Genomic DNA, 24,156 nt, shown 5'->3' with positions numbered 1-24,156 from the left:
TGTTACTAGCAAACTTTTGTACATACTAATGACTTGAACTGAGTCTGATAGGTGAGATGTGTGAGTGCTCTGTAAAGTGATCACCTTAGATCACTTAGCCACTAGGGGACTCCACTATAGGTAAAACACCTTAGATCATTTAGCCACTAAGGGTACTCCACAATAGGCAAAACACCTTAGATCACTTAGCCACTAGGGGACTCCACTATTGGTGAAACACTTTAGATCACTTAGCCACTAGGGGACTCCGCTATAGGTAAAACACTTTAGATCATTTAGACACTTGGGGACCCCACTACATGCACTTTTTGCATCTCTGTGGCCTTGTGTTTGGTCCACAAAGCAAATATGCATGTAAGGGTACATGATTACCCATCTAAGATTGGTAGTTCCTGGTTCCCTTGTATTTGTATGCCTCTATCCAGCTGCCAGATTTAGAGGTGGAGCAGATAGTGTTGCACGTGTCTGTTCTGTCACATTGTTTTGTTTAATGTTACATCTGTCACTTGCATCATTTTTACTCAGTTATCTTTTGCAGGACTTAATGGATATCAAGCAAATTTGGTGTAGAACGTTATATTAAGAAGTCCAGAGTCGTGTTTTATTTTTAGACAAAATTCAGGGAGTTTTGGTGCCTGTTTGACTAAGAAATTGGCAGCCATGTCACTTTTAGCCTACTCTATGATCAGCTGATGCCAGACATAGTCTTTGGAGATCACTTAATTGTTTTATTTTTATAGAATCATCATAATATGAACAACTATTTGAGAATAAAAACACTTGAAAATCAACAAGGCTTTTTTATGTCCATTTTAACAAATAGAGATGTGTTAAGATAACATTATAATTGCTAGTGTATAGCTTCACTGTGCTGTTCATTCTGCTGTTTAAACTTTGGAATATATCTGAATGTACCTTATGTAGAGTAGATTGGAATGTACTGTATGTTGAGTAGATTGGAATGTACTGTATTGAGTAGATTGGAATGTACTGTATATTGAGTAGATTGGAATGTACTGTATTGAGTAGATTGGAATGTACTGTATATTGAGTAGATTGGAATGTACTATATTGAGTTGATTGGAATGTACTGTATGTTGAGTAGATTGGAATGTACTGTATGTTGAGTACATTGGAGTATACTGTATATTGAGTACATGGAATGTACTGTATGTTGAGTAGATTAGAATGTACTGTATGTTGATTAGATTGGAATGTACTGTATGTTGAGTACATGGAATGTACTGTATGTTGAGTAGATTGGAATGTACTGTATTGAGTAGATTGGAATGTACTGTATGTTGAGTACATTGGAATGTACTGTATGTTGAGTAGATTGGAATGTACTGTATGTTGAGTAGATTGGAATGTACTGTATGTTGAGTAGATTGGAATGTACTTATGTTGAGTACATTGGAGTATACTGTATGTTGAGTACATTGGAGTATACTGTATATTGAGTACATGGAATGTACTGTATGTTGAGTAGATTAGAATGTACTGTATATTGAGATTTGCTGTTCTTTTTAAGCAAGGTTACCTTGATTTGTCATTTTTGTAGTATGTGTTTACCTGGCAAATTAAATTATTTTGAGAACTGATGACCTCATTTATAATTTCAGCTGTTTCTTTCTGGATATTGGTAAAACACAATTCCTTGGCAGAGAAGTGTAAGTATCAGTGTGATGAAATTCTGGCTTGTCATGTTGAATTGTAAATTTTTAACATTGCCACTTTGAGAAAACTATCTACTTGCATGAGTGTTGTTACTTTAAAAATGTCTTGAATCTGATTATATCAATGTGATGAAACTAAGAAAATTACATTTGTAAATTGCTCAGTATGACAGGTAGTTTTTTGTCTTTACTAGTTTCTTGTCAAAAGGCCAGGTGAGCTTATGGTATGGTGCTCTTTCTATTGTGTTTTGTGCATAGTCCCTCATGCATCATCTAATTTGTAAGAAAATATCATGGCATGAACAGGTTTCACATAGATCTGGAAAAGTAATGGAAATTTAAACTGTCCTTGAAAAGGGGTTTTATTCTGTAAAAATCCTCGAATTTAGTATTAAACTGCTGCTTAATTTGTTTTACAAACTTGAGTAACCAGAATGTAATTGACAAGTTAGTTTATATAGGAAATAATTTAAAAAGATTGTTCTCTAAAAACTGCAATTATGTGATCACAAACATTTTGTGTCGAGGGATAATAATTTAACATGGCACAGTCATCATTGAAACTAGTAATAAGAACATTCAGAACTCTTGGAACTGTTATGTATCAAGGTGAAGCGTGTTGTTGGTCAAGCAAATTAACTTAGCACTCAAGTAAACTATCATGGGGATGGGACTGAATATAACATTTCTTGCAAGTTCCCTGAAATCACATAATAAAAGTGACAGAAACAAGCAAAATGCCTTATATCAGCCAGTGTAAAATTACATTATTCTTTTGATGCATAATCTTCACTCACATAGAATGATATAAGTGTTAAATTTGGTGAGTTAACAGAACCCCTTTGCCCCAAGTCCATGGAAATATGAAATCAACCACGTCATGCAGTCTTGAAAAGTGTATGACTAAAGTAAACTGTTCTAACAGTTGAAATAGGATGGAAATTACAAATGTTGAACGGTCATTAATTGTTTATGACTCGATTGTAACAATGGGAAATCAAAAAAGTGTAAAAACCAAAAAGTTTTGTAAAATTGAAAATATAATCTATTTTTTCTAAATTACAAAGTTAAAATAACTTAGTTTGGTTAATTAAAACCTAAATAGTCCTAAATTTTCTATCAAATGCAAAACATCAAGTAAAAATGAATTCAAGTTATATTCTGGATGATGTTAACTGTTGTACTGATGTACCAATAGCACTGATGAATTTAAGCAGTATAATCCAATTATGTCGTTAAATAAATAAATTCACAGTAATTCCAAAGAGCTATGATTCCAAGTAGAGTACTTTGTAATTCCAATGAACGATTGAATTAAATAAATGAATGTTCTCAACTGAACTTTGCTAGAATGACTTCCAAGACTGATATTAATACTATGAATGCCTAATTCTCCATAATTTAGCTCATGTATACAAAGCTAAGCTGTAATACAGAGAGCATAACATATAGATTCTGGAGTAATCTAAACTGTAAACAAGATCAGTTGTTTTACCACTGACCAATCAGGAATTAGGTCAGTGTGGCCTTTCATGAACTTTTGTCCAGAAAATCAGATCAAGTGATGCTTACTTGATTAAGAGTACAACTCAGCCTTGGAACTTGTGAATGGATTAGATTTCTTTATGAAAAGAAGTTTAAAAGAAAACTTGAAAATACCTTGGAAAATGTCTTTGATTGCCAAGCCTGCATGAATCAGGATGAAGCTCTTTCAGATTTGTTCAAATGATGTATATCCTCCATCAGATTATGACACCATTACTAAAAAATGTGCCATCAAATTAGGACAGTGTTGCTGAGAACAGAAGAAGAAAAAAAACCTTTAAACTTCTAACAAACCTCTTACACAGTTTGACTGAATTAAACATAGCATCTGGACACTTAGCACTTTCAGGTTTGTTTAGATGATGCAGGTTCACCATCAGATATGGCCATTGTTACTTAAGCTCGACAACTTTTAAATGACTTCATAGAAAACAGCTTAACATGATTGGAAGAAAAAAAAAACCATCCCGACATGAAGCTCTGTCTTATTTTTTATAAACGATGCTGATTGACTGTCAAATATGGCTGCCATTCCTTAGAAATGAAAATCCTTTTCTCAACTTTCTCTGAAAAACTGTGTAAGAGATTTTGAACAGATTTGACAGAAAGCATCTTGGCAGAGATGACTTTCAGTTTTGTACATAACCGTGCTGATTATCCATCAGATATAGCTGCCATTTTCAAAATCCAATGTTAGCATGGCACATAATATTTTAAAAGGAGAATATAAAACTGTAGATAGTAGCTCATGCACTAATACTAAAAAATGAGACATCTTATTTGCTTTGACAATTTTGCCAAATTGACTTATCTGACTGCATTGTACTATATCATGCTTCTCTGTCAAACACATTATTGGTCACATTAAAACCTCCAGAATCAAGCCCTAATATCGACATGAAAAATCATTTTGTTTGTATGTGATATAGACAGAGGGAAGCAACTCTTAAAGAAGCCTCCTGGGAATCCAATGGATTAAATCTGTGTTTCCACCTATTCACATATTTGTGTTGGTGGTACAGTAAATCTACACATTGTTGAAGGTAGTATTTACTAAAACAAATTGCAGTTTATAGTGCATTTATTGATATTTTATACTTTGATATTGCTTCATTATGATAAAATGGTAACCACATGGCATTATATATTGACATTTCATAGGACATTTCTAAACACAAAGTAGCCTATACAAACTTTATTTATGATAAGAATTGTTATTATTCATTGTTTTGTCACTTAATGATTTGATAGGTAGCTCTACTTTACAGGCACCATTTTTCTTTGCACTTTGTGTTCTTTATCAATTCTGAATAAATATCAGTTAAATACATAAAATGCAGAGGCTTCAGAGTGAAGGAGGATAATTGCAGAACATGTCTGTTTTATTTGAATATGTTTATCTTCAAAGACCTGTAATGCAGGGTCCTTTTGGACTGAACAGACATGGGCCATAGTCCTAGCTAAGCAGCTGAAGGGCAGAGAGGACAGAGCTAAACTTAAATTCATCCAGTCCAGACATTAGGCCAACATCCAGACTCACACTGAGTGGGGAACTTTGGGGATGTGGAGATGCCTTCATCTCCTGCTAAAAAGACTAAGCATCCTTCCCCCACCCTTGAGGCACCTGCATCTGTTGACTGTACCATCAAACCATCTGGATATAGGTATATGAACCATTTCAAGCCGAGTCCATTGGTGATGAGGTCATATAGTAAATTTCTAGGTCACACTCGTCCATCTGAACCAGCTTTATCCACGATGTCTGTGTATGGAGATTTCACCAACCCAGCTGACTCAGCTCTCCATAACAGTTCAACCTGCTGCACTGTCCTTATCATTGCAACTGAGTGCACTGACCATACCAGTAGACCAACTATCAGTTCCAGCCTGGCAATGCCAATTAACTGCAAATCCAATTTGAAATTGTTCTAGACTGCCTCTGTTGGCACTGGCTGGTATTTGTAACATGAGCTGAAGATGCAGTATTGTCATTACCACGTGGTATGTACTAACATTTGACTTTGGTCTCGGAGGAGGACATTAGATAAGTGGAAGATTGCTCGACTTGGACCATGGAGTTCACAGAATTTAGTTTCCAGGCTGCGATTGAGGAGAATATTTATAATCTATATCTCCTATTGAATATCCTCCATCTTCAGTGCCAAACAAAATGACAGCTTCTGTGGATGTTGAAGATGCAGAAGAACATCAGTCATTTAGATTTAACCTGCAATCTTCCAAGATCACTGAGATTTATTGATGCTTTTCTGTGAAGATTTTGATCCAGGCTTTTTATCAGCGGGTCAGCTACCAGTTGGCTTTTCACCAAATTGATGTAGGATGCATACCAATATAAATCACTAAGGATCCTATGCATGTCCATCCCACTTTTTTTATAAAGTTGACAGGCAAGAATTTAATGCCATTTCAAAATTGGTTTAGAACATCTTTTTGATCTCATCTCTTCCTGATTTGGCATCTCTGGCCAATTTTAGCTTGGCAGAAAGAAAGGATATTACCATGCCTGGAATGTCATCAGCTGCATCTCCAATGTGATAATTAGGGCTTCACACCATGATGGCAAATGCTTTAATTACTTCAAGCAGTTTAGATCTAGTTACTTTTCTGTGGTTGTCCTCAAACAATGCAATGCTGCAACTCAGTGCTCTCTCTCTCTCTCTCTCTCTTGGCTTGTTTGAGGGCAGAATTGAGGAAGTTAGAAAACAGGCAGCATTGGACATTCAACTGTTAGTCCAGTCTTCTTTTGCATCATGCCATCACCAAGAGACATCTCAGAGATACGACAGTAAATGCCAGTGGAACTGCAGAGGCTATTATCACACAAGACCGCTCTATAAAAACCAAGCGAGTAATAGGCAGTCTTGCATAATTAATTTTTGCAGACGAACAGGAGACGGGGTGGGGGTGGGGGCGGCAGGGGGGAGAGAGAGAGTAAACAAGTTCTTTCTATGCATCCCAACAACAAACTGACTTAACTTTTGGAGGCCTCATTTGCTCCCAGACTTTTAATAACAGTCAGTGACAAGTAGTCATATAGGGAATCATGATCCTGCTGGATATGAAGGCTAGTGTTTATGTTTCCATTAAATGGGTGGATTTCATTTGTTCCTAGACTGTTTTGAATATGTGAGACAGTTCAACAGTGATGATCTACCTCAACAAATGGAGGAACAAAGTCACCAGATCTTTGCATTCTGATATGAGAATACCTCTGTTGGTGCACTCTTCATTCATGTTCGACATTCTGGGCAGGATCAATGTCCTGGCAGACTCTACTTCAAGTAGACACCAACTGTTTTACATGGAATGGTCTCTCCATCCATTTTTTGTGCATTGAGTCTGCACCTCATGGGGATGATCAACGTCATTCATAACAAGGTGGAACAACAAGTTGGCCACCTTTTTCTCTCTGTTCCTGTACCTGACTGCATAGTCTGGTGGCGCTTGAGTAATCATTTGGAAGGTAATGCTTTTCCTCCATCAGTTCTAATTACAAACTGATGGACATAAAATGCATGATGACTCTAATTGCCCACTCCAATAGGACAAATCATGTGTAACCAGTCTGCTCAACCTAGTAAGATTGTAGTGACCCTGCCACTACTTAGACAGCAGAGTTAGCCACTGTTCCATCCATTTCCAGAAAAGCTTGTCTTTGCACATGGTTCTTGTCAAGCATGAATCGTATAAAAAAGAAATTTGACTCCTTAATTGTGGAGATGATCTCAGCTAGATAGTTCTCCAGCCAAAAAGCATGAGGGAAAGTGGAAGTGACTAGTGTCATTTGATGTAACACCCCACTCAGTCACCATTCCACAACTATCCAACTTCTTATTATTTTTGAAGAGAAGCTAGCATCTATTATGATTAAGGTATATCAATCCAGATTTCCGATACCTTCAGACATATAAGAGAAGACAGCAGTCACAAAATGGTTCTTTCTGACATGCTGACCAATTACTGGCCCTGTTCCCAAAGTGGAACATGTCTTGGGTTTCGACATGGCTCAACTCAAATTAATCTGAGCCCTTATCTACCACTTCACCAGAAGAATAATCATACAAAACATATTTGTTGATTGTCCTTATTTCCACATTCAAGAGTTGGCAAACTACGCACCTGTCCATGGATCCAAAATATCTTCATTCTGATGGGTCTGTTACTTTAATGACACGGTCAGGGTTTATTGCAAAGAACTGGCTGCTATCCATTGGCAATAAAAAAAAATAATGTTACATGCACTGCCCAGTCAGTTACTATGCAGTGCCATCCAAAGCACAACCTCCTAACAGGGTATGAACAACCGACTTTTCTGGAATCATCAATATATCTATTATATGAAATTGACATGTTTGAGAACCCACAGGTCCTCTCTCATACACACGTGATCTCAGTCATATGGCTGTGCTAACTAATGTTGGGAGAGTTTCATCACTTTGGTTGACTTGTATAGGTTAAATGTGTCTGTTTAAGTTTCACTTTGTAACTTAGAGATATAAATTATTTGTTAATTCTACTAATTTTGTTGGTTTTGCTTCTTTCTCTTACTTAGTTTAAGACTATAGATTTGTAACAATGTCCAAGAAAAAGATTTGCATTAAGAGCATGTTTCTTGTAAAAACCATGTCTTAAGTTCTAAAAAAAAGTTAGTTGTTGAGAATTATTGCTTAGAACTTAACCAAATTTTTAATTCATTAATATTATGAAGCATGTTTCATTCCTTTAGTTAAATAGAATTTAACAGTTGCTTCTATTTCTTATTAAAGTGCCTGGAACATTCTTTTGTCCCACCTTGTTAAAGACAAATGGAGGACATAGTATTTGCATTTTTGTCCATCCTTCCAGATAACTTTTAAAGCTGTTTGAGATTAAGGGATCAAACTTGGTGTACTTCTACATCATCAGTAGTGTTACGTATATCTGATTTAATTCATATTTATTTTAATTTAATTGTTTGTCAGTTTTAAATTTTTTATTCTATTATATGCTATTATAATGTAAATGTATTCACTGGAGATGATATTTTTCCAGAAAATCAGTTGGCCTGAATCATTCTTTTGTAAACACCAGGTGTTGACCTAGATCCTGACCTTGATTCAAAATTAGTTACAACCATGTAAATACGTTTTTTATTTATTTTTATTCTCGGAATAAAATCATTGGTCTGATCAAGGCCATATTTTTTGCATGTGATTTTTTAAATATATAAACATGGTCACGTGGCCCTGTGTTTCGCAATTCTGTTTTTTCCATTACTGTGCATCTGTTAGTTTTAATAGAGATGCGTAGAGAGAGATTTCTCAGTTTTGGGCTGTTTACACTGATGTTAAGTTATTGTGTTGTACCCAGATTTTGAGTTATAATTTTCTTAGATCAGTTGGATTTCAAAAGGATTAATTATTTTTTTCTCTGGAAATATTTGGGGAGTGCTCACACAGAAATTTTGGAAAGACATTGCTTGCAAATTTAATTTGGATTTCCAACACCAGAGTGTCATTATTTGTATTTCTACAAGGAACTGTAGACTTAAACACTACAGATTATATAGAATATATCATCGTCTTCCATCTTGGATTCTTCATCGAGATTCGAACGTGAAATCAGTAGAACATTTTGTTATTAGGACTGCTAAATTTTATTCTCTCATTATTTTTGGATCATTTTTGAATTTGATTCCATAAAAACGTAAGTTCATATTTTTTTCATTTTTACAGAATTTTTCCAGGGAAATAAATTATTGTATTTTTCAAAGCTTGTTGTTTTCACTCTTTCTTGTGTTACTGTTTATTCGAGCCTAAACAAGTGACATAAGAGTAGAAATGTTATACACTTTAATGGTGGGGCTGTGAAAAGTTTTTAGGTTTTGAAATGGAGCCAATTTTCTAGGGGCTGGAAGTGTTCAGAGAATAATGTTGGTTGTGTAAATGACTTCCTCTGGAAGTAGTTCCAATATTAATTATTAATATCAAAGAAACCAGTTACATCAAAAAATCCTGAGAAATTTAGTAGTCAATTCAAGTTGATCAGATGGTGGGGTTTGGAACTGCAAACTTTCAGTCATGTGCGTAATACACTAACAGCTGAGTCTTTTCATTTTCCATGATTACAGGTCTCATTGGTTTTTGAGTTATGACTCCAGGGTCAGGGTCCCGGTGGGATGGCTGGGTAAAGACAGACTCGAGAATCAATGCTAACTGTACAGAGTAACTCCTTGTGTAATGACAAATAAGTGTACGAGATTTGCTCATAATGTTCATTCATAATTTTGGATGAAACATTGTAACTGTTGTAGTATATATATGTATCATTAATTGAATGAAAATCAATGCAATTTTATTTTACAGGCTGAGGCAGCTCCCAGGGAAATTTCAGACTGTGCTATACCAAGTTCGAAACTTTTGTCTGCATGGAGTGAAAGCCCTGACAATGACCATTGTAGGAGAAGATCTTATGCATGAACTCAGGTAGGTACTGACCAGTCAGCAGTTCAGTATCAGTATTTTAGTGATGGTCATCTATGTGTATTTTAAATCATCATATATTTACATGTATTAAGAATATCATAAAGAATTATTGCAAAAATACAGTTATCCATATCACCTTGGACACAAGTTAGGTTTGATATTTGTATGGTAAATTTTGCCTAGTTCTGATCTCAAACTGTGATGTTATTTTCCATAGTATTAGATGGAGGAAATAGATGGACAGATGCATGTTTTCTTTCAGTATTTTAAAAAAGAATTACTAAATCATAGGTGAATACAGTGAGTTTGATTTGATTCAGTCTCATTTTGTGAACATGCCATTCAGACAAGAAAACTGGTTGAGATAAATAGTTACTACTTAAATGTATTTGGTGGTCTCCATTTTTTCTGCTAAACAGTTCTCACATTATGGAATCTGATGCAGCGATCCTGAAAACACATTTGATTGGATTTGGCTCAAATTTTCATCAAAGTGTAAAAACAGAACAGTATATTAAAGACATTTAAGTATCACTGCATGTGTTTTTTGGCTGGAATGCTTTTATTTTTTGTCAGACACTTAATTCAGTTGTTTCATTTGCTGAGATTATAAGGCAAATGGAGAAAGGTCCAAAGTAAACCGAATGCCAGTTTTACTAAGTGGTGCTTTTTTTCTTCAAACCTTAATTTCCTTGAGTATTTCCTCATTTTGATTCCTTTGAACAGCTTTAATTTTTAGCTCTTATGGTCATAGACCAGAATAGCTTATGGGATGGTATGTTTTCTGTTGTACAGTTGCAGTTTGTTATGTCTTCTCCAAAAGTACTTGAATAATTGACATGAAACTGTACACACACTTTCTTCCAAAGTTTTGATTGGTTCTAAATGAAAATGATCCTGCTTGGATATCCACTATGGCTGCCATATTGGTTATCTTAAAATTCATAATTATTGGTACATCTCTTGAATGGATGGTTAAATCAGTGTTGGGTTTTCACTTAAAGACTTCCTATAATGTCTGTATGATCATGTGCTGATCTGACATCAAATATGGCCACCATTGCAGCCATCTTAAATAATCTTGTTATACTCCTCTCAGATATGACTCCCAATATAGCAGGAATGGTGGCAGTTTTGAAAATCTTGTTATTGCTACTCTTCTTATATAGATTGTCATATCACCATTGATATCTAGTTTGTCCTAAACGAAACTGGTCCTGATTAGGCATCCAATATGTCATCACAGAGACCATTATGAAAATCTTGTCATCACTATTCCTCATGAACAGATGTTCTTATCGGAATGACATTTTCATGTAAATACATTTTGTTATATCCAGTTGGTCCTGAATGATAATGGTACTGATCTAAAAAACAGTATGGTTGCTATGGCAGCTGTCTTGAAAATCTTATTGCTTCTCACTCCTCCAGGATTGATGGTTATTGTGACAGGGTGTTTTACCAAAATACTTCTTGGGATGCCTTGTTTGTTCTAGATGAAAATGGTACCAGTCTGACATCAGAATCTGATTCTTCTTTAATGAAAATGATTGTGGTCTTATATCCAGTATGGACACCATATGATCTTACATCCAAGATGGACACCATGATGGTCATCTTGATTTTTTTTTTATCACACTAGAATATCAGAGATGGCTTCAGCATTCAGCAGTTGCAAGGATGAAATGGTGTTATATTGGATTCCTTGAAATTCTTTTTGGACAATAGAGCAACAAGCAGTTTAGCAGACTGTTGTTTTATATTAATTTAATAAGCACAAATTGAATTTTAAATTTCTCCACAGGCCCAGCAGGAAGTGGGATTCGTCAGTAGTAACCTTCATGAGAAAGAAGTTGGATGGTAATCATTTTTATCTAATTTCTTCCAGGCAATATATATTTAGTATTAACCCGAGCAGCTCCTGTTTACACTATTATTGTCTCAAAATGTGTAATCTTTGACCTTAGTTTGACTTCATTATTACACAGAGAAATTCTTTCTTCTCAGAAAGCCACTTACCAGTGTTGTTGTCATCCTACTGGTACCGCACCATTTAGACTTGCAGATTTTGGATAAAAACATTGCAGCAGTAAACATACTGATATATGGTGAATCAGGATATTTTCTACTCCACTTCCATGTTGTTGTGGAATATGGTGACATTGTCTTTTATGTTATGTGTCCTTTGTGATTGAATTTTTGCTGACTTTAAAAATCTGATAGTTATCATGACTGGGAGTTCATCACATGCATTGCCAAAGTAATGAACAGGCTTTAGCAAATTTAGATCTGGTACTGGGAGTCCATGGCCCTCATTGCCAAAGTAATCAACATGGTTGTGCATCACTCTGGCAAAGGCCGTAATGGTTTTAACAACTTTAGATCTGGTACTGGGAGTCCATGGCCCCCATTGTCAAAGTTATAAACATGGTTGTGCATCACTCTGGCAAATGCCCTAATGGTTTTACCAAATTTAGATCTGGTACTGGGAGTCCATTGCCCTCATTGCCAAAGTAATCAACATGGTTGTGCATCACTCTGGCAAATGCCCTAATGGTTTTACCAAATTTAGATCTGGTACTGGGAGTCCATTGCCCTCATTGTCAAAGTTATAAACATGGTTGTGCATCACTCTGGCCAATGCTTTGATTTATTAAGATAAGATGCTTTTATCTGATCATATCATTATTTACCATTTTGTTTAGGTCCATTGGTATACAATTGATATTCATCAGTAGAATTTAGAATTTATGGAAGCAGGTAGTACAAGAGCTGTCTCTCTGACATCTTTTGCCTCCACCACTGAGTTCAGCTTGTGAGCTCTCTCCACTACCTCTTTTAGATCTCTAATCAGGTCTCCTTCTGCAAAATTTCTGCCTTCTCTTGATTAGATTGGATGTACATAATGGAAAATGATGATGAAAATGTTCATAGATGGATCAACAAAATCTGATGCCCCTCTGATGCAACTTGGATTACCAATTTGTTTTGCAGGAAGATGGATCCAAGCCTGTCAAAAATGAAGGAGTCTGACAACACAGATTGTTGGACTGACAATTTATTTGCAATTGTTAGAAGGCATGGAGGAGAAACTTTGTTTCCTATCCCCTTTGTTAACTGCCTCCTAAATTTTGTGGCCTGCTGCAGCTAGAAATTGCCTCAATACCAAAACTGCTGCTCTCTTCTTGCCAACAATGGTATCTCTGTTATGGTTAATCCTGATGCAGCCTAAACAATGGAGATGTTTAATTCGACTTTTGATAGTGCCCAGATTCAATGGTAAGCTCAGGCTAATCATAGATTTCAGCAGGCTGAACAAGTATATATTGCCATGCTGAGGTTCAAAATTGAAATGTCATGGCTGGATAGGCTTTCTTTAACCAGATATGAATTATGCAGTCATTTTGATCAAACTTATATTTTCATGTTAACTTATGCAAGTTTTGTTCTGTTTGGGCATCCAAGGAAAAACATACCAATTCCATGCACTCTCTTTCAATCTCATCATCAGTTGGTGGGTGTTCACAAAGTCCATTAACTGCCTTACCACCCCATTCACATTACCCTCATCAGCGGTGAATGCACCTTATCTGGTTGGTAGTTTTCAAAAACTCAATAATTCTATTTTCTTGAAGGGCAGAAACTATCTTTCCCTTTTTTCTTAGCAAGGGTTTCTAGTGGATTGGGAGAAGTCAGATCGAAGCACATCCCAGAATCAGGTACACTAATGAAGATTTCAGCTCACGAATAAATATGAACTACTTCCATGAGCCTGATCTTGAATATAATGTCTCAGTTCAAGAAATAGTGTAATCAGCTGACTGGCTTGCCCAGTCTCTCTTGTCTAACTTCTATTTACATGACATGACCTTCCTAAGGAGAGAATTGAATCTCATTGGGTTAATGGTACCTGTATAGACAGTGACCACACCTCATTCATGAAAGCACAGACATGAATTTGCCACTTTCACTGGATTCGCCTGGGAAACTTTTGATAGTGAGACAGTAATCAAGTGCAGACTCCCACAGGGTTCTACTGCATACATGTATAAACAGATTGCTTTGCTAAACTAACTTCAGGTTAACTTGAGTAAGAATGAAGATGAGGACTTAGAATATTGTTTTAGAGTGATTATGGTGAAGAGGGATTTGACTGAACTAATATAACTCCATCAACAAGGTAAACCTTAAGGGCCAACCAAAAAAATCGTTAAGATATACTTTTAATATTGCCACACTTTCATTCTGCTTAAACTGTTTAATGTTCATTTAACGGCTAGCCACCAAGCAGTTGTAATGAGAGGTCATGGATAAGTGTTTTTTCCTTAATGATCTTCATCATATAATGATGGGAAAGATAACCTTCCCAGAGGGCTGGATTCAAGATGTAGCAGAATTTATTTCTGAACATTTATTTAATTGGGTAAGTATTCTGCAAGAAATATAATTTAAAAAGAATTTGCTTTCTTTAAGCTTGATATTTTATTACACATTTATGCGGAATATAGTAAATATTGTTGAGCCAGATTTAATGATTATTGGGATACTGATGGGCAGTAAATTGTTTTGAAAAAATGAACTCTTCCCAACAGGCCCATATAGAATGTAAAGTTGATGATGTCAACAATCACAATTCAGATGTGTGAAAGGTTGTTTTCTAGAACTTGATCTGTGACCTCCTTAAAGCTGTTGTAAGTAATAAAAATTTGAGACCAGTCTGCTTTACCTCTGGTTAGTGTTTATTAGTACTGAAGAGTGTGTGGGTGAAGCATTTGCATGACCTTGAGCAAAACAAAATAGTAGCAACATTCTTCTTCTAGATACGCACATTTAAACATTTAAGCTAACTACTGTAGTTTTTTACTTGAGATTGCTAGCGATTTATATTTATATTTCACACAAAATTACTATACCAAACATTTACACAAATTTACTATTCCTAATATTCACACAAAATTCCAATCCGCTATTAATAACTTGCTGGCATTTGCAGGTCATGTGTCTGTCTGTTAAATGCCTCTGTGCTATTAATAACTCACTGGGATTTATAAAAAAAAATAATTACATATATTACAACATATGCTCTAAAGAGATTAGTGTCTGCTTCGTATAGTTATATATCTGAATGTCATCAGTATATCTCTAAGAGCTCGGTAGCCATGTGAATAAGAGGAAGCGACTTTGTGAGTTAACTCTGGAAAAACGCAATATACATATTGTCAGTGTTCCACAACAGACACTATTATAATGGGAAGAGCCTGCAATGCTTCGAAGAAGATGAGATATACTTAAATAGGTAATTGTAAAACTGTAGAAAAAAACTAATCCAGGTTCAGTACGATTGGCACTCCCGAACCTCAAGAAGGGCGTTTATTTTAAAGCGCTCATGGTTCACTTAGGGGGTGTACATGATTACAAACTCTATCGTGTTCAGTGATCCAACAACTGTAATGGAAAAAGAAAATGTAACAATTACCCATGATGAGAGATATCTAACGTCATTCAACCTGGACTTCCTTGTGCTATTTTTTTTACAGTATGGTGGATCATACGTAGGAGTCTGATTGATTAGACCATCCTTGGCTTTCTGTTAAGATTCCAGAGATACATTTAGCTTAGAAAGCTTGATATGAAACTGCAGTGTTTTTTTCATGTCCTTTTGCATGGCAAGCTGAGATGGAATTATTGGCTGAAGCAGATGATATAAGTTTGTGGCAGAGAAATTTGCTAGTAAACGTTTTTTATCGAATCAAAAACTGTTATCAAAACAAGCAAATGCTTTTGAGATTTTTATGGCCTGATATCTTTCTGTCAAGAACAGACTTTTCATCGCTATTTTGGCAAGTTTCAACATTCTTATATCTTCTATTTTATATTTAATGGAGTGTTCTGTGAAATTTGTCAATTAGAGAAATGAAAAAACTTATTGTGTTATGGAAAATTTATAACAGATGCTGATGATCATCAACAACCTCACAAGGTGTCAGGAAATATTTTGGGTTTATCCCAGATATAACCTCACAAGGTTTCAGGAAATATTTTGGGTTTATCCCAGATATAACCTCTTTGCTGGTAACAAGCTTGGCGTTGTGATAAACATAAAAACAAAAAAATGCAATTGGGATTCTAACTCCGATGGGTTATAAGATGAAAGTGAAAGTGGATGATGACGTTGAATATATTGGGATGTTCTTAGACAAATTTATCTGGACCTTTTTAAGTGGTGATGATCTTCCAGATGGAATGAGAGTTTACCATATCAATGGCAGCATTACTGTCAATAACATTGCCAACTTGTCATTACAAGATGAATTTCAACCACATCCAATCTATGATCTGTACGAGGCCAATGACAGAGGTGTAATCAGACATATTGAAACTAAAAAAAGTTGTTTGCAATACTGATAATATTGGTTATCTTACTATAAAGGTTGGTGGAACTAGTAGTAATCAAATTAATTATCGACCTCATAGGTTTGTGTTTGAAGTTTTTCATGGCATTTTTCCTAGTAGCTTTGTTATTGACCACAGGAACAGAATTAAAATTGATTATAGACTTCAGAATTTAGACCTTGTCAATTATAAAGAAAATACATGGAGACGTAATGTTGAAATCCTGACAATTTAAAAAATCGAAGACTGGTAGCATCAGATAATTCTAAAACTAGTGAAGAAATGTCATTTCCTTCTATTACATCAGCTTCAAAGTATTTTGATATTCGTGCAGCATCAGTCAAATGTTGGGAAGCTTTATTATGTTTTCCATCTTGTCATTTTACATTCAAATCTTTGGTTTTATATCGCTGGTCAATACGAAACCTTTTACCACTTTTAATTATATAACCATTTGTTTGGCACTAAATAGTCTAATTGTGCTGATGCACCGTAAAAATATAATAAATCAATCAATCAGTCAAATGTGTTACAGATGGAATTACAAAATATGCCACTTTAAAACGAACAAGATATAAAATTGTCTTTCGTAATGAATCACCTGTTATTTAAAATATTAGCGATGTCACTATTTGTCAAGCAGTAATTGATAGATTTGTTTAAGGTTTCCTTGCTGTATTTGACTAGGATTTTTCTATGTCGAAGTATGTGATCAACTTCTATGCTGCTTAACAAAATCAAATTATTTTTGTCTCGTTCTACTTCAAAGCGAGCTACCATGTCAGCATCACCATGAGACATATTTAATACAGCCTCTTCCAGCTGAAAGGGATTTATAATCAGGTATTCTGGGAGTTATTAAAGCTGTTTACGAACCATGGACAGTTAGAAGTTTATGGCCGTCGAAAAAATATAAAATTTGACAATATATGATATCATTATGCAGGCAAGTGAAGTGTAAGTCTGTCCTTTTGAAATATGAAAAGATTTATAGTGATTGGATTTGATCAGTACTGATTTAACTGAAGATTTTTGATTTCACTAGTTGGTATGCAGCCTAACCTCTCCATTTGACCAAACTTTTCTTACCTTTTCTTGTTATCACTTGCCTGATAAATATATCCTGCTCTGTCTTTTGTAGCGCCTGTTCGTAGAAACTTCCAATAATTTCTTCTGATGAATCTTTCAGCTTATACGTCACAGGTGTTGTTGTTAAAATGTTATCCACAATGAATACATCTCGGACCAGTTAGGAGTGAACCCTTTTTCAAAAGTTTTCTTCATTAGTGAAAGTCTACCTTTATCACCTATGCTAAACTTCTGTCTTCAGAACATATTCTTGTTTGCCAGTATTGGGTTATTTACAGCTTCATTTGGTGATGTTCCAAATGTTTTGTTGTTGTTGTTCTTGTCGGGTTTAATGCCATTTTTCAGCACATGATAGGCTATACATGGCGGCCAGTATTAATGCTGGAGGAAGAATCTGGGAAAATCCCAGAAAGAACCACTGACCCATGAGAAGCTACTGGCAAGCTTTCTCACATACCCACATTAGCTGAATCCGAGACTCGAACCCATGCAGACAGAGGTGAGATGGCAGTGATCCGTGACGGAGAGTGCTTTAGACCACTTGGCCACCCACCCCAAGTGTTTTGTGTCTTGTGTTAATATAATCCGACATAATCTTTGGCAGATCGTCCACATACCTGTTAGTGTTTTTGGCTGTAAGTTGCTTATAGATTTTTTTCTTTTAGCATATGATTAAATCTCTTGACGATGACACTTTTCACTTCATTTTTGGTGATGTATTTGGTGATATTATTTTGTTTGACGTTTCTGGATGCTTCGTCTTTTACGCTTTTTTTATTTATAATCATTAGACAAAAGTAAAATGCTTTCATTTTACACTAATTGTTTGAAACTGTCACCAGTAAATTTGTGGGAATGTTAGGTATAGTAATTTTTGGTAAAATATAAATATAAATCGCTAGCAATTTCAAGTAAAAAAAACCACTGCTCCGGTGGCCTTGTGGTTAGAGTGTCTGCCTTGGATGCGGGAGGTCATGGGTTCAATCCCCAGCCGAGTCATACCAAAGACTTATAACAATAGTACTAACAGCTGCCTCGCTTGGCGCTCAGCATTAAGAGGTTAGTGTTAGGACTGGTAGATCTGGTGTCAGGATAATGTAACTGGGTGGGTCATCATACTATATGTCTGCCACATGATGCCCCGGTGCTAGACATCACTATAAACTGCCACACTGCAGACATTGTAGCGATATGACTGAATTTTTTTAAAGCTACATTATAAATACACACACACATACACACACACATACTCCAATAAAAAAACACCGTAGTTAGCTTAAATGGGCGTATCTAAGCCAACTCTATTTTGTATGACAATGATCCTGATTCAGTAGAAGGTCCTTGACATGTAATCAGTGATGAAATCGATGCTGTTGCCTCAACAAAATTTGTGTCTTATTTTGTTTAGACTAACATGGGGGTTGGAGGGGGTAATCATGCTGTCGTCCTGATACAAAATAGGGGTTTGGCTTAGATACCCCATTTACGCTAACTACTACATCACCTTCCTTTCATTTATTTTGAGAGCATTAAGGAGAATTTTTTTGCGCTTGGAACTTAGATGAAATTACAGTACAATTTCAAAATGTGTAATCAAGCTTTTAGAACCCATGACATAGCTCATGTAATTCGGATTTGCAGAACTAAGAAAGTACATTTTGAGGAAATTCAAGGAAATTTAAGTATATTTTTGGCCATTCTAATTACCAGCTAAAGTAGACATGTTTATTCCTGGTCACTTGCATGCTTCGCCAGCTGTTATATCCTGTATGTCATCTATCACTAGCCTAAATCTGAAACATTGTATCAAAAACGTTAACATGGAAAATTGCAAAGCTGCTGGTGTGATATTTCATTCAGTCGGCGAAAATAAGAATTCTTTGTTTAGGCTTATTGTCTTTGGGGCCCTTGCTTTTCTACCAAAATATTCAGTTGTATTTTTCCCCCACAAATTGAGTCCTTTTCGCTTATAAAATGGTGCGTATTTGATAGATATGCAAGAGCCTTTGCCTTCAGTATGCTTTTATCTATTTTTATATACCCCAGAGACTACTGGTCATTGTCTGAACCATTCCATTAATGAAAAGGTATGAACATTTCACTTAAATAACTATTCAAATGATCAGAATGTTATTTTCAATTGTGCATCTCTCGCGTTTGTTGTGGACATTGCGAATATCACATTAATTCATTTGCTTGTTAGAAAGTTTAATTTGTGACTCATTAATCTCATCCACATTGTTCACTTTTATCATCTCTGCTTTCAAATAGACGAAATGGCTGTTTTAGTTCATTCACAGACCGATCTAATAAATTGAAACCTAAAGTCTGCTACATGAGTGAACATGATTTGTTGACAAAGTAGTTCCTGATACACTATACTATTTTTAGACATGTGTCATGCATATGTGTGCAATAGTAAGGTGTTAAGTATCATAGAGTACTGCACAATTCTGACAATGTAAAGTTAACAGAGAAAAAAGAGTATATAATAAAAAAAATAAATGATAAACCAGTAAATGTTACTATCTGATGAAAGTGTCAGCATCAGTCAGTGAATGAGACCAATCGCTTTTATGTGAAAACATCTTTGGTAAATTAATGGCTGGTAAATTAGTCCTTTATTTCTCTGGATGGAAAGAAATTGTCTGCAGACACCCATAAAGAATACAAATTTGCCACACTGAACTTGCAGGTTCAGTCCAACATCTTCTGTGTTAACTAGAACCTTGCTAGCTCCGGGTATAATAGTTGGTACTGAATCATTATCATCGTCATCACTTCACTAGCAGAAACATTGGTTGCCTTTTGGTGATCACTAATGTCACCAATGATATGCTCATTTAGTCAAAATACTGGTATAGAGTTATAGCTAAAGGATATTTCCAAATTAATCAGTCATAAAAAGTACAAAACAAAAATATTTTTTTTTTTCAGGCTTTAATTGCATTGAACCAGCAGCCTGTGATTCTGAAGCACTGATTATGAATAATGTGTTATTATCACGTTTTATTACGTAGCACATTTATTAGGTTTTTGTTATTTACCAATTGTGATATGTGATTATGACACTTCTGTTACTGAGTGCTGTAGATTAAATTATGCAGCAATCGGCTGTACTGATAAAATGGTAAAGTGCTTACCCATACTGTTGGTAGAGTACTTTTTATGTCTTTTTGACTGTTAAAGTAGTTTACCTGTGCTGAGCCATGGCAAGTAGCTTACCTGTACTGATCACTGGCAAAGTAGCTTATCAGTATTGATTGCCAGTAAAGTAGCTTAACTACTGATCAATGGTAAAGTAGTTTGCTGGTACTGATCACAGGTGAAGTAATTTACTGGTACTGATCACAGGTGAAGTAGTTTACTGGTACTGATCACTGGTGAAGTAGTTTATAAGTATTGATGACTGGTGAAGTAGTTTACTGGTACTGATCAGTGGTAAAGTAGTTTATAAGTACTGATCACTGGTGAAGTAGTTTACTGGTACTGATCACTGGTAAAGTAGTTTACTGGTACTGATCACTGGTGAAGTAGTTTACTGGTCCTGATCACTGGTAAAGTAGTTTACTGGTACTAATTATTGGTAAAGTAGTTTATAAGTACTGATCACTGGTGAAGTAGTTTACTGGTACTGATCACTGGTGAAGTAGTTTACTGGTACTGATCATTTGTAAAGTAGTTTACTGGTACTGATCATTGGTGAAGAAGTGTACTTGTACTGATCAGTGATAAAGAAGCTTACTTGTACTGATCAGTGGTAAAGTAGAAAGGACATGGTAGGAGATAGAGTTTGTCATGCATGATGCCAAACCTTGAAGAAGATAAAGAAAACCTTTAATTGTTGCCTTCCTTTACAGAATCCCTACAAAGTACAGCAGAAGTTGTGCATGAGGATGGAAATGGAACTCTGCATGTTATTCTTAAACTTCAAATGCCTGGTGGCAGTGTCCTGAACCTAAATGAGGAACTAGTAATGAAGAAATATGCCGTCTACGTTGCTGCTGGTACGTACATTTTCAACTCCTACATATCACAGTAAGGTGAGGTTAGTGTAATAGATGTGATGATGCAAATGCACTATGATTTTCTTCCTAAACAAAGTTTAAAATTCATTTTTTCTCCAAACAAGACAATATTCATTTATTAGAGAGTAATAGCATAAGGAAAAATTTGTTCAAAACGATAACCATTGCAAGGACATTAATAGACATTTATAATTAAGTTAATGTTTCATTGCAGCACAGTACAGTTATGTCTGTTGTATCTAATATCAGTGTCCAGATAAAAAAGGCAGCTTTCAATAGGTAACTTTATTCAATGTTATTAATACATAAAACATAACAATGAAATATTAGCCAGAATATGATAGTTAATTTTGGCCACAACAAGCAAGTTTCACTGCCAATGATATGCTAATAAAATCAGTTTATTAAATTTAATATGCAGAAGACATATGTACTTTTAATAACTAAATAGCTATCACCAGTTTCCATAGTAACTGAAGTGGAATCCAGTTCTTTTTTTTTTTCAGTGGATGTCAGTTGTAATTGTTTCGAGAAAAAAAAGGAAATTTTTGACAGTATTTAAATTCTGGATTGGGGAGGAGATCCTGTTGCTTTGACAGAAGGATTATTGTTCTCTGTGTCTTTAAATCCATGGTGGATTGGAGAAGGGATTCAGACATTGTTCTCTGTCCTTAAATTCATGGTGGATTGGGGAGGGGATCCTGTTGTTTTGACAGAAGGATTATTCATCTCTGTGTCTTTAAATCCATGGTGGATTGGGGAGGGGATCCTGATGTTTTGACAGAAGAATTATTGTTCTCTGTGTCTTTAAATTCATGAAGGATTGGGAAGGACAGTCATTGTTCTCTGTCTTTAAATTCATTGGTGGATTGGGTAAGATGATCATGTTTCTTTCTTTAAATTCATGGTGGATTGGAAAGGACGATCATTGTTCTCTGTGTCTTTAAATTCATGGTGGATTGGAAAAGATGATCATTGTTCTGTCTTTAAATTCATGATGGATTGGGTAGGATGATCACTGTTCTCTGTGTCTTTTAATCGATGGTGGATTGAGAAGGATGATCACTGTTCTCTGTGTCTTTAAACTCACGATGGATTGGAAAAGATGATCATTCTTCTGTCTTTAAATTCATGGTGGATTGGGTAGGATGATCACTGTTCTCTGTCTCTTTAAAGTCATGGTGGATTGGGTGGGGTGATTGTTGTTCTCTTTGTCTTTAAAGTCATGGTCTTTTGCAACCATGAAATCCACAAAAGTTGGTTGCCTCGACAAACAGTAGATTCATAGTAATGAAAGCAGTTTATCTTTGACATTGTTGTGCAACACAAGTTTGTCAACTTCATCTTAATTTTCCTTTGTAGAAACAAGACTGTTAAAAGGCAGGCCATTTATCTTGTACTGGTTTTGTATTTTTAGGTGAAGAAGTATTATCTGTTGGGAGAAGTTCGAGATTGATACATTCAGAATCTTCCGACCTAAGAGGATCTTTTGGATCTGGAGATCATCAGGTGCTGAGGAAAGATTTCCTTCATCATGTATCCCAGAACAGGGACTGTTTTAGTGATACAGAGGGCATTAATAGGCACTCAGGGTGTTTTCCTGGTAATTCCCTAGAGATTACCAAACCTTCCCTTGACCACGGATACATGACAGACACTGCCCCAAAAATCAGGATTCACCATAGAAGACACTTCCGAAAAGTAGGTGGAAACATCCCAGAACAGGCTCAAGTATCCATTACAGGTGAACAAGAAAAGAACCTTGTCATGGGGCCATTACAAGCCATTTTGGGAGGATCAGGAGAAATGCCTGTGTCATGTGTTGCCAAGAAATTACAAAGAAATGAACAAACTGTGTCAAAGAAATTACCTCGAGAAGGAGCAGATGAAAGAATTGTTTCCATGAATTCATCCCAAGTAAGAAATGAACTTAAAAGTGGTAGTAAGTTGAATGATTATCAGAGTGCAGTTAGTATCTCCTCCTTGTCCTCATCGTCAGCATCTATAGTAAATCTGCAAAACAACCAGTCTTCAGCATCATCACCATTACTATCATCATCATCATCATCATCATTGTCCTCATCACACTCATCTTTGTCGTGTTTTGACTCGGCACAAAGCAAAAGATCCCAAAGTTCAACAGGCTCAGTCCTTCTCAGTGGAATCCTGTCTGCTATGAAATCTTATAAAACTAAAATTCACGGTAAAACTCCCGAAGTAGCACAAAATCCACAGACATTGTTAGCAGCTGGTGGAAATGCAAGTTCTTATACAGCAAATTCATCAGAAAATAGCCAGGGGAGACAAACCCAGTCAAGTCCTGTTGGGATTGGAAGTGGTGGCATTCTCAAGTCATTGTCAGGGAAACAGTTGCTGTTGAAGCCCAGAGTACCAGGTATTTCTGGCAGTAATGTGCACACACAGTCAGATGCAGAAGGAAGCAAGCTAACTTCCAAACAGTTGAACAAATCACAGTAAGTATATTTTGTTTTAAATTTGTTAGTGGAAAATCTGTCTTGCAAAACCCAGTTAGGTCAGGATGTGGGTGCTTAAAGTTTGGGACATAGTTTTAGATCAGAGGTTTTCAGACAATTGGAACTTCAGCTGGATCAGAGTCAGGTCTTGTATTTGTGTATTCAGATAATAAAGAAGAAAATGATACTAAACTTTGTAGATGGCTTGCATTCAGGGTAAGGAAGAACCCTACTGATTACACGATGAAAAGGTCAAAGGTCAAGGTTAAGGTTAATGTAACTGAAAGAACATAATGGTTCTGCACGAAACTAAAGTTCTCATTTACAATTACAAAACCAGGGCTCAGGAATTTTTAGTCCAGGTGAACTGAAACAGTTACTTTCCCCCATTATCATTTTATTTGGTAGAGTATGTTTCTCCACCTTACTACTACTGCCCATACTAAAAACCTACAGGTACACAAGC

At 35.7% G+C, this 24,156-nt stretch overlaps 1 protein-coding gene across 9 annotated transcripts in view; it reads left to right on the top strand.

Annotated features, from left to right (window-relative positions):
- LOC149785854 (uncharacterized) overlaps window positions 1-24,156 on the top strand; it is a 305,885-nt gene that overhangs the window by 27,169 nt on the left and 254,560 nt on the right. For all 9 annotated transcript variants that reach the window (XR_016425467.1, XM_089979816.1, XM_089979814.1 and 6 more), the window contains 5 exons: window positions 1,623-1,670; window positions 9,587-9,706; window positions 11,511-11,566; window positions 21,049-21,195; window positions 22,634-23,690. Coding sequence is in view for 8 of the 9 variants with exons in the window: in XM_089979816.1 (XP_089835942.1) it covers window positions 1,623-1,670; window positions 9,587-9,706; window positions 11,511-11,566; window positions 21,049-21,195; window positions 22,634-23,690 (1,428 nt within the window). In the remaining variant the exon portion in view is untranslated. The remainder of the gene's footprint in view (window positions 1-1,622; window positions 1,671-9,586; window positions 9,707-11,510; window positions 11,567-21,048; window positions 21,196-22,633; window positions 23,691-24,156) is intronic.

Source organism: Sinohyriopsis cumingii, chromosome 13 (genome assembly GCF_028554795.1).
Source record: "Sinohyriopsis cumingii isolate HCF-2022 chromosome 13, ASM2855479v2, whole genome shotgun sequence".
Classification (NCBI taxonomy): Eukaryota; Metazoa; Mollusca; class Bivalvia; order Unionida; family Unionidae; genus Sinohyriopsis; species Sinohyriopsis cumingii.
This window is presented reverse-complemented; position numbering and strand designations above follow the sequence as displayed.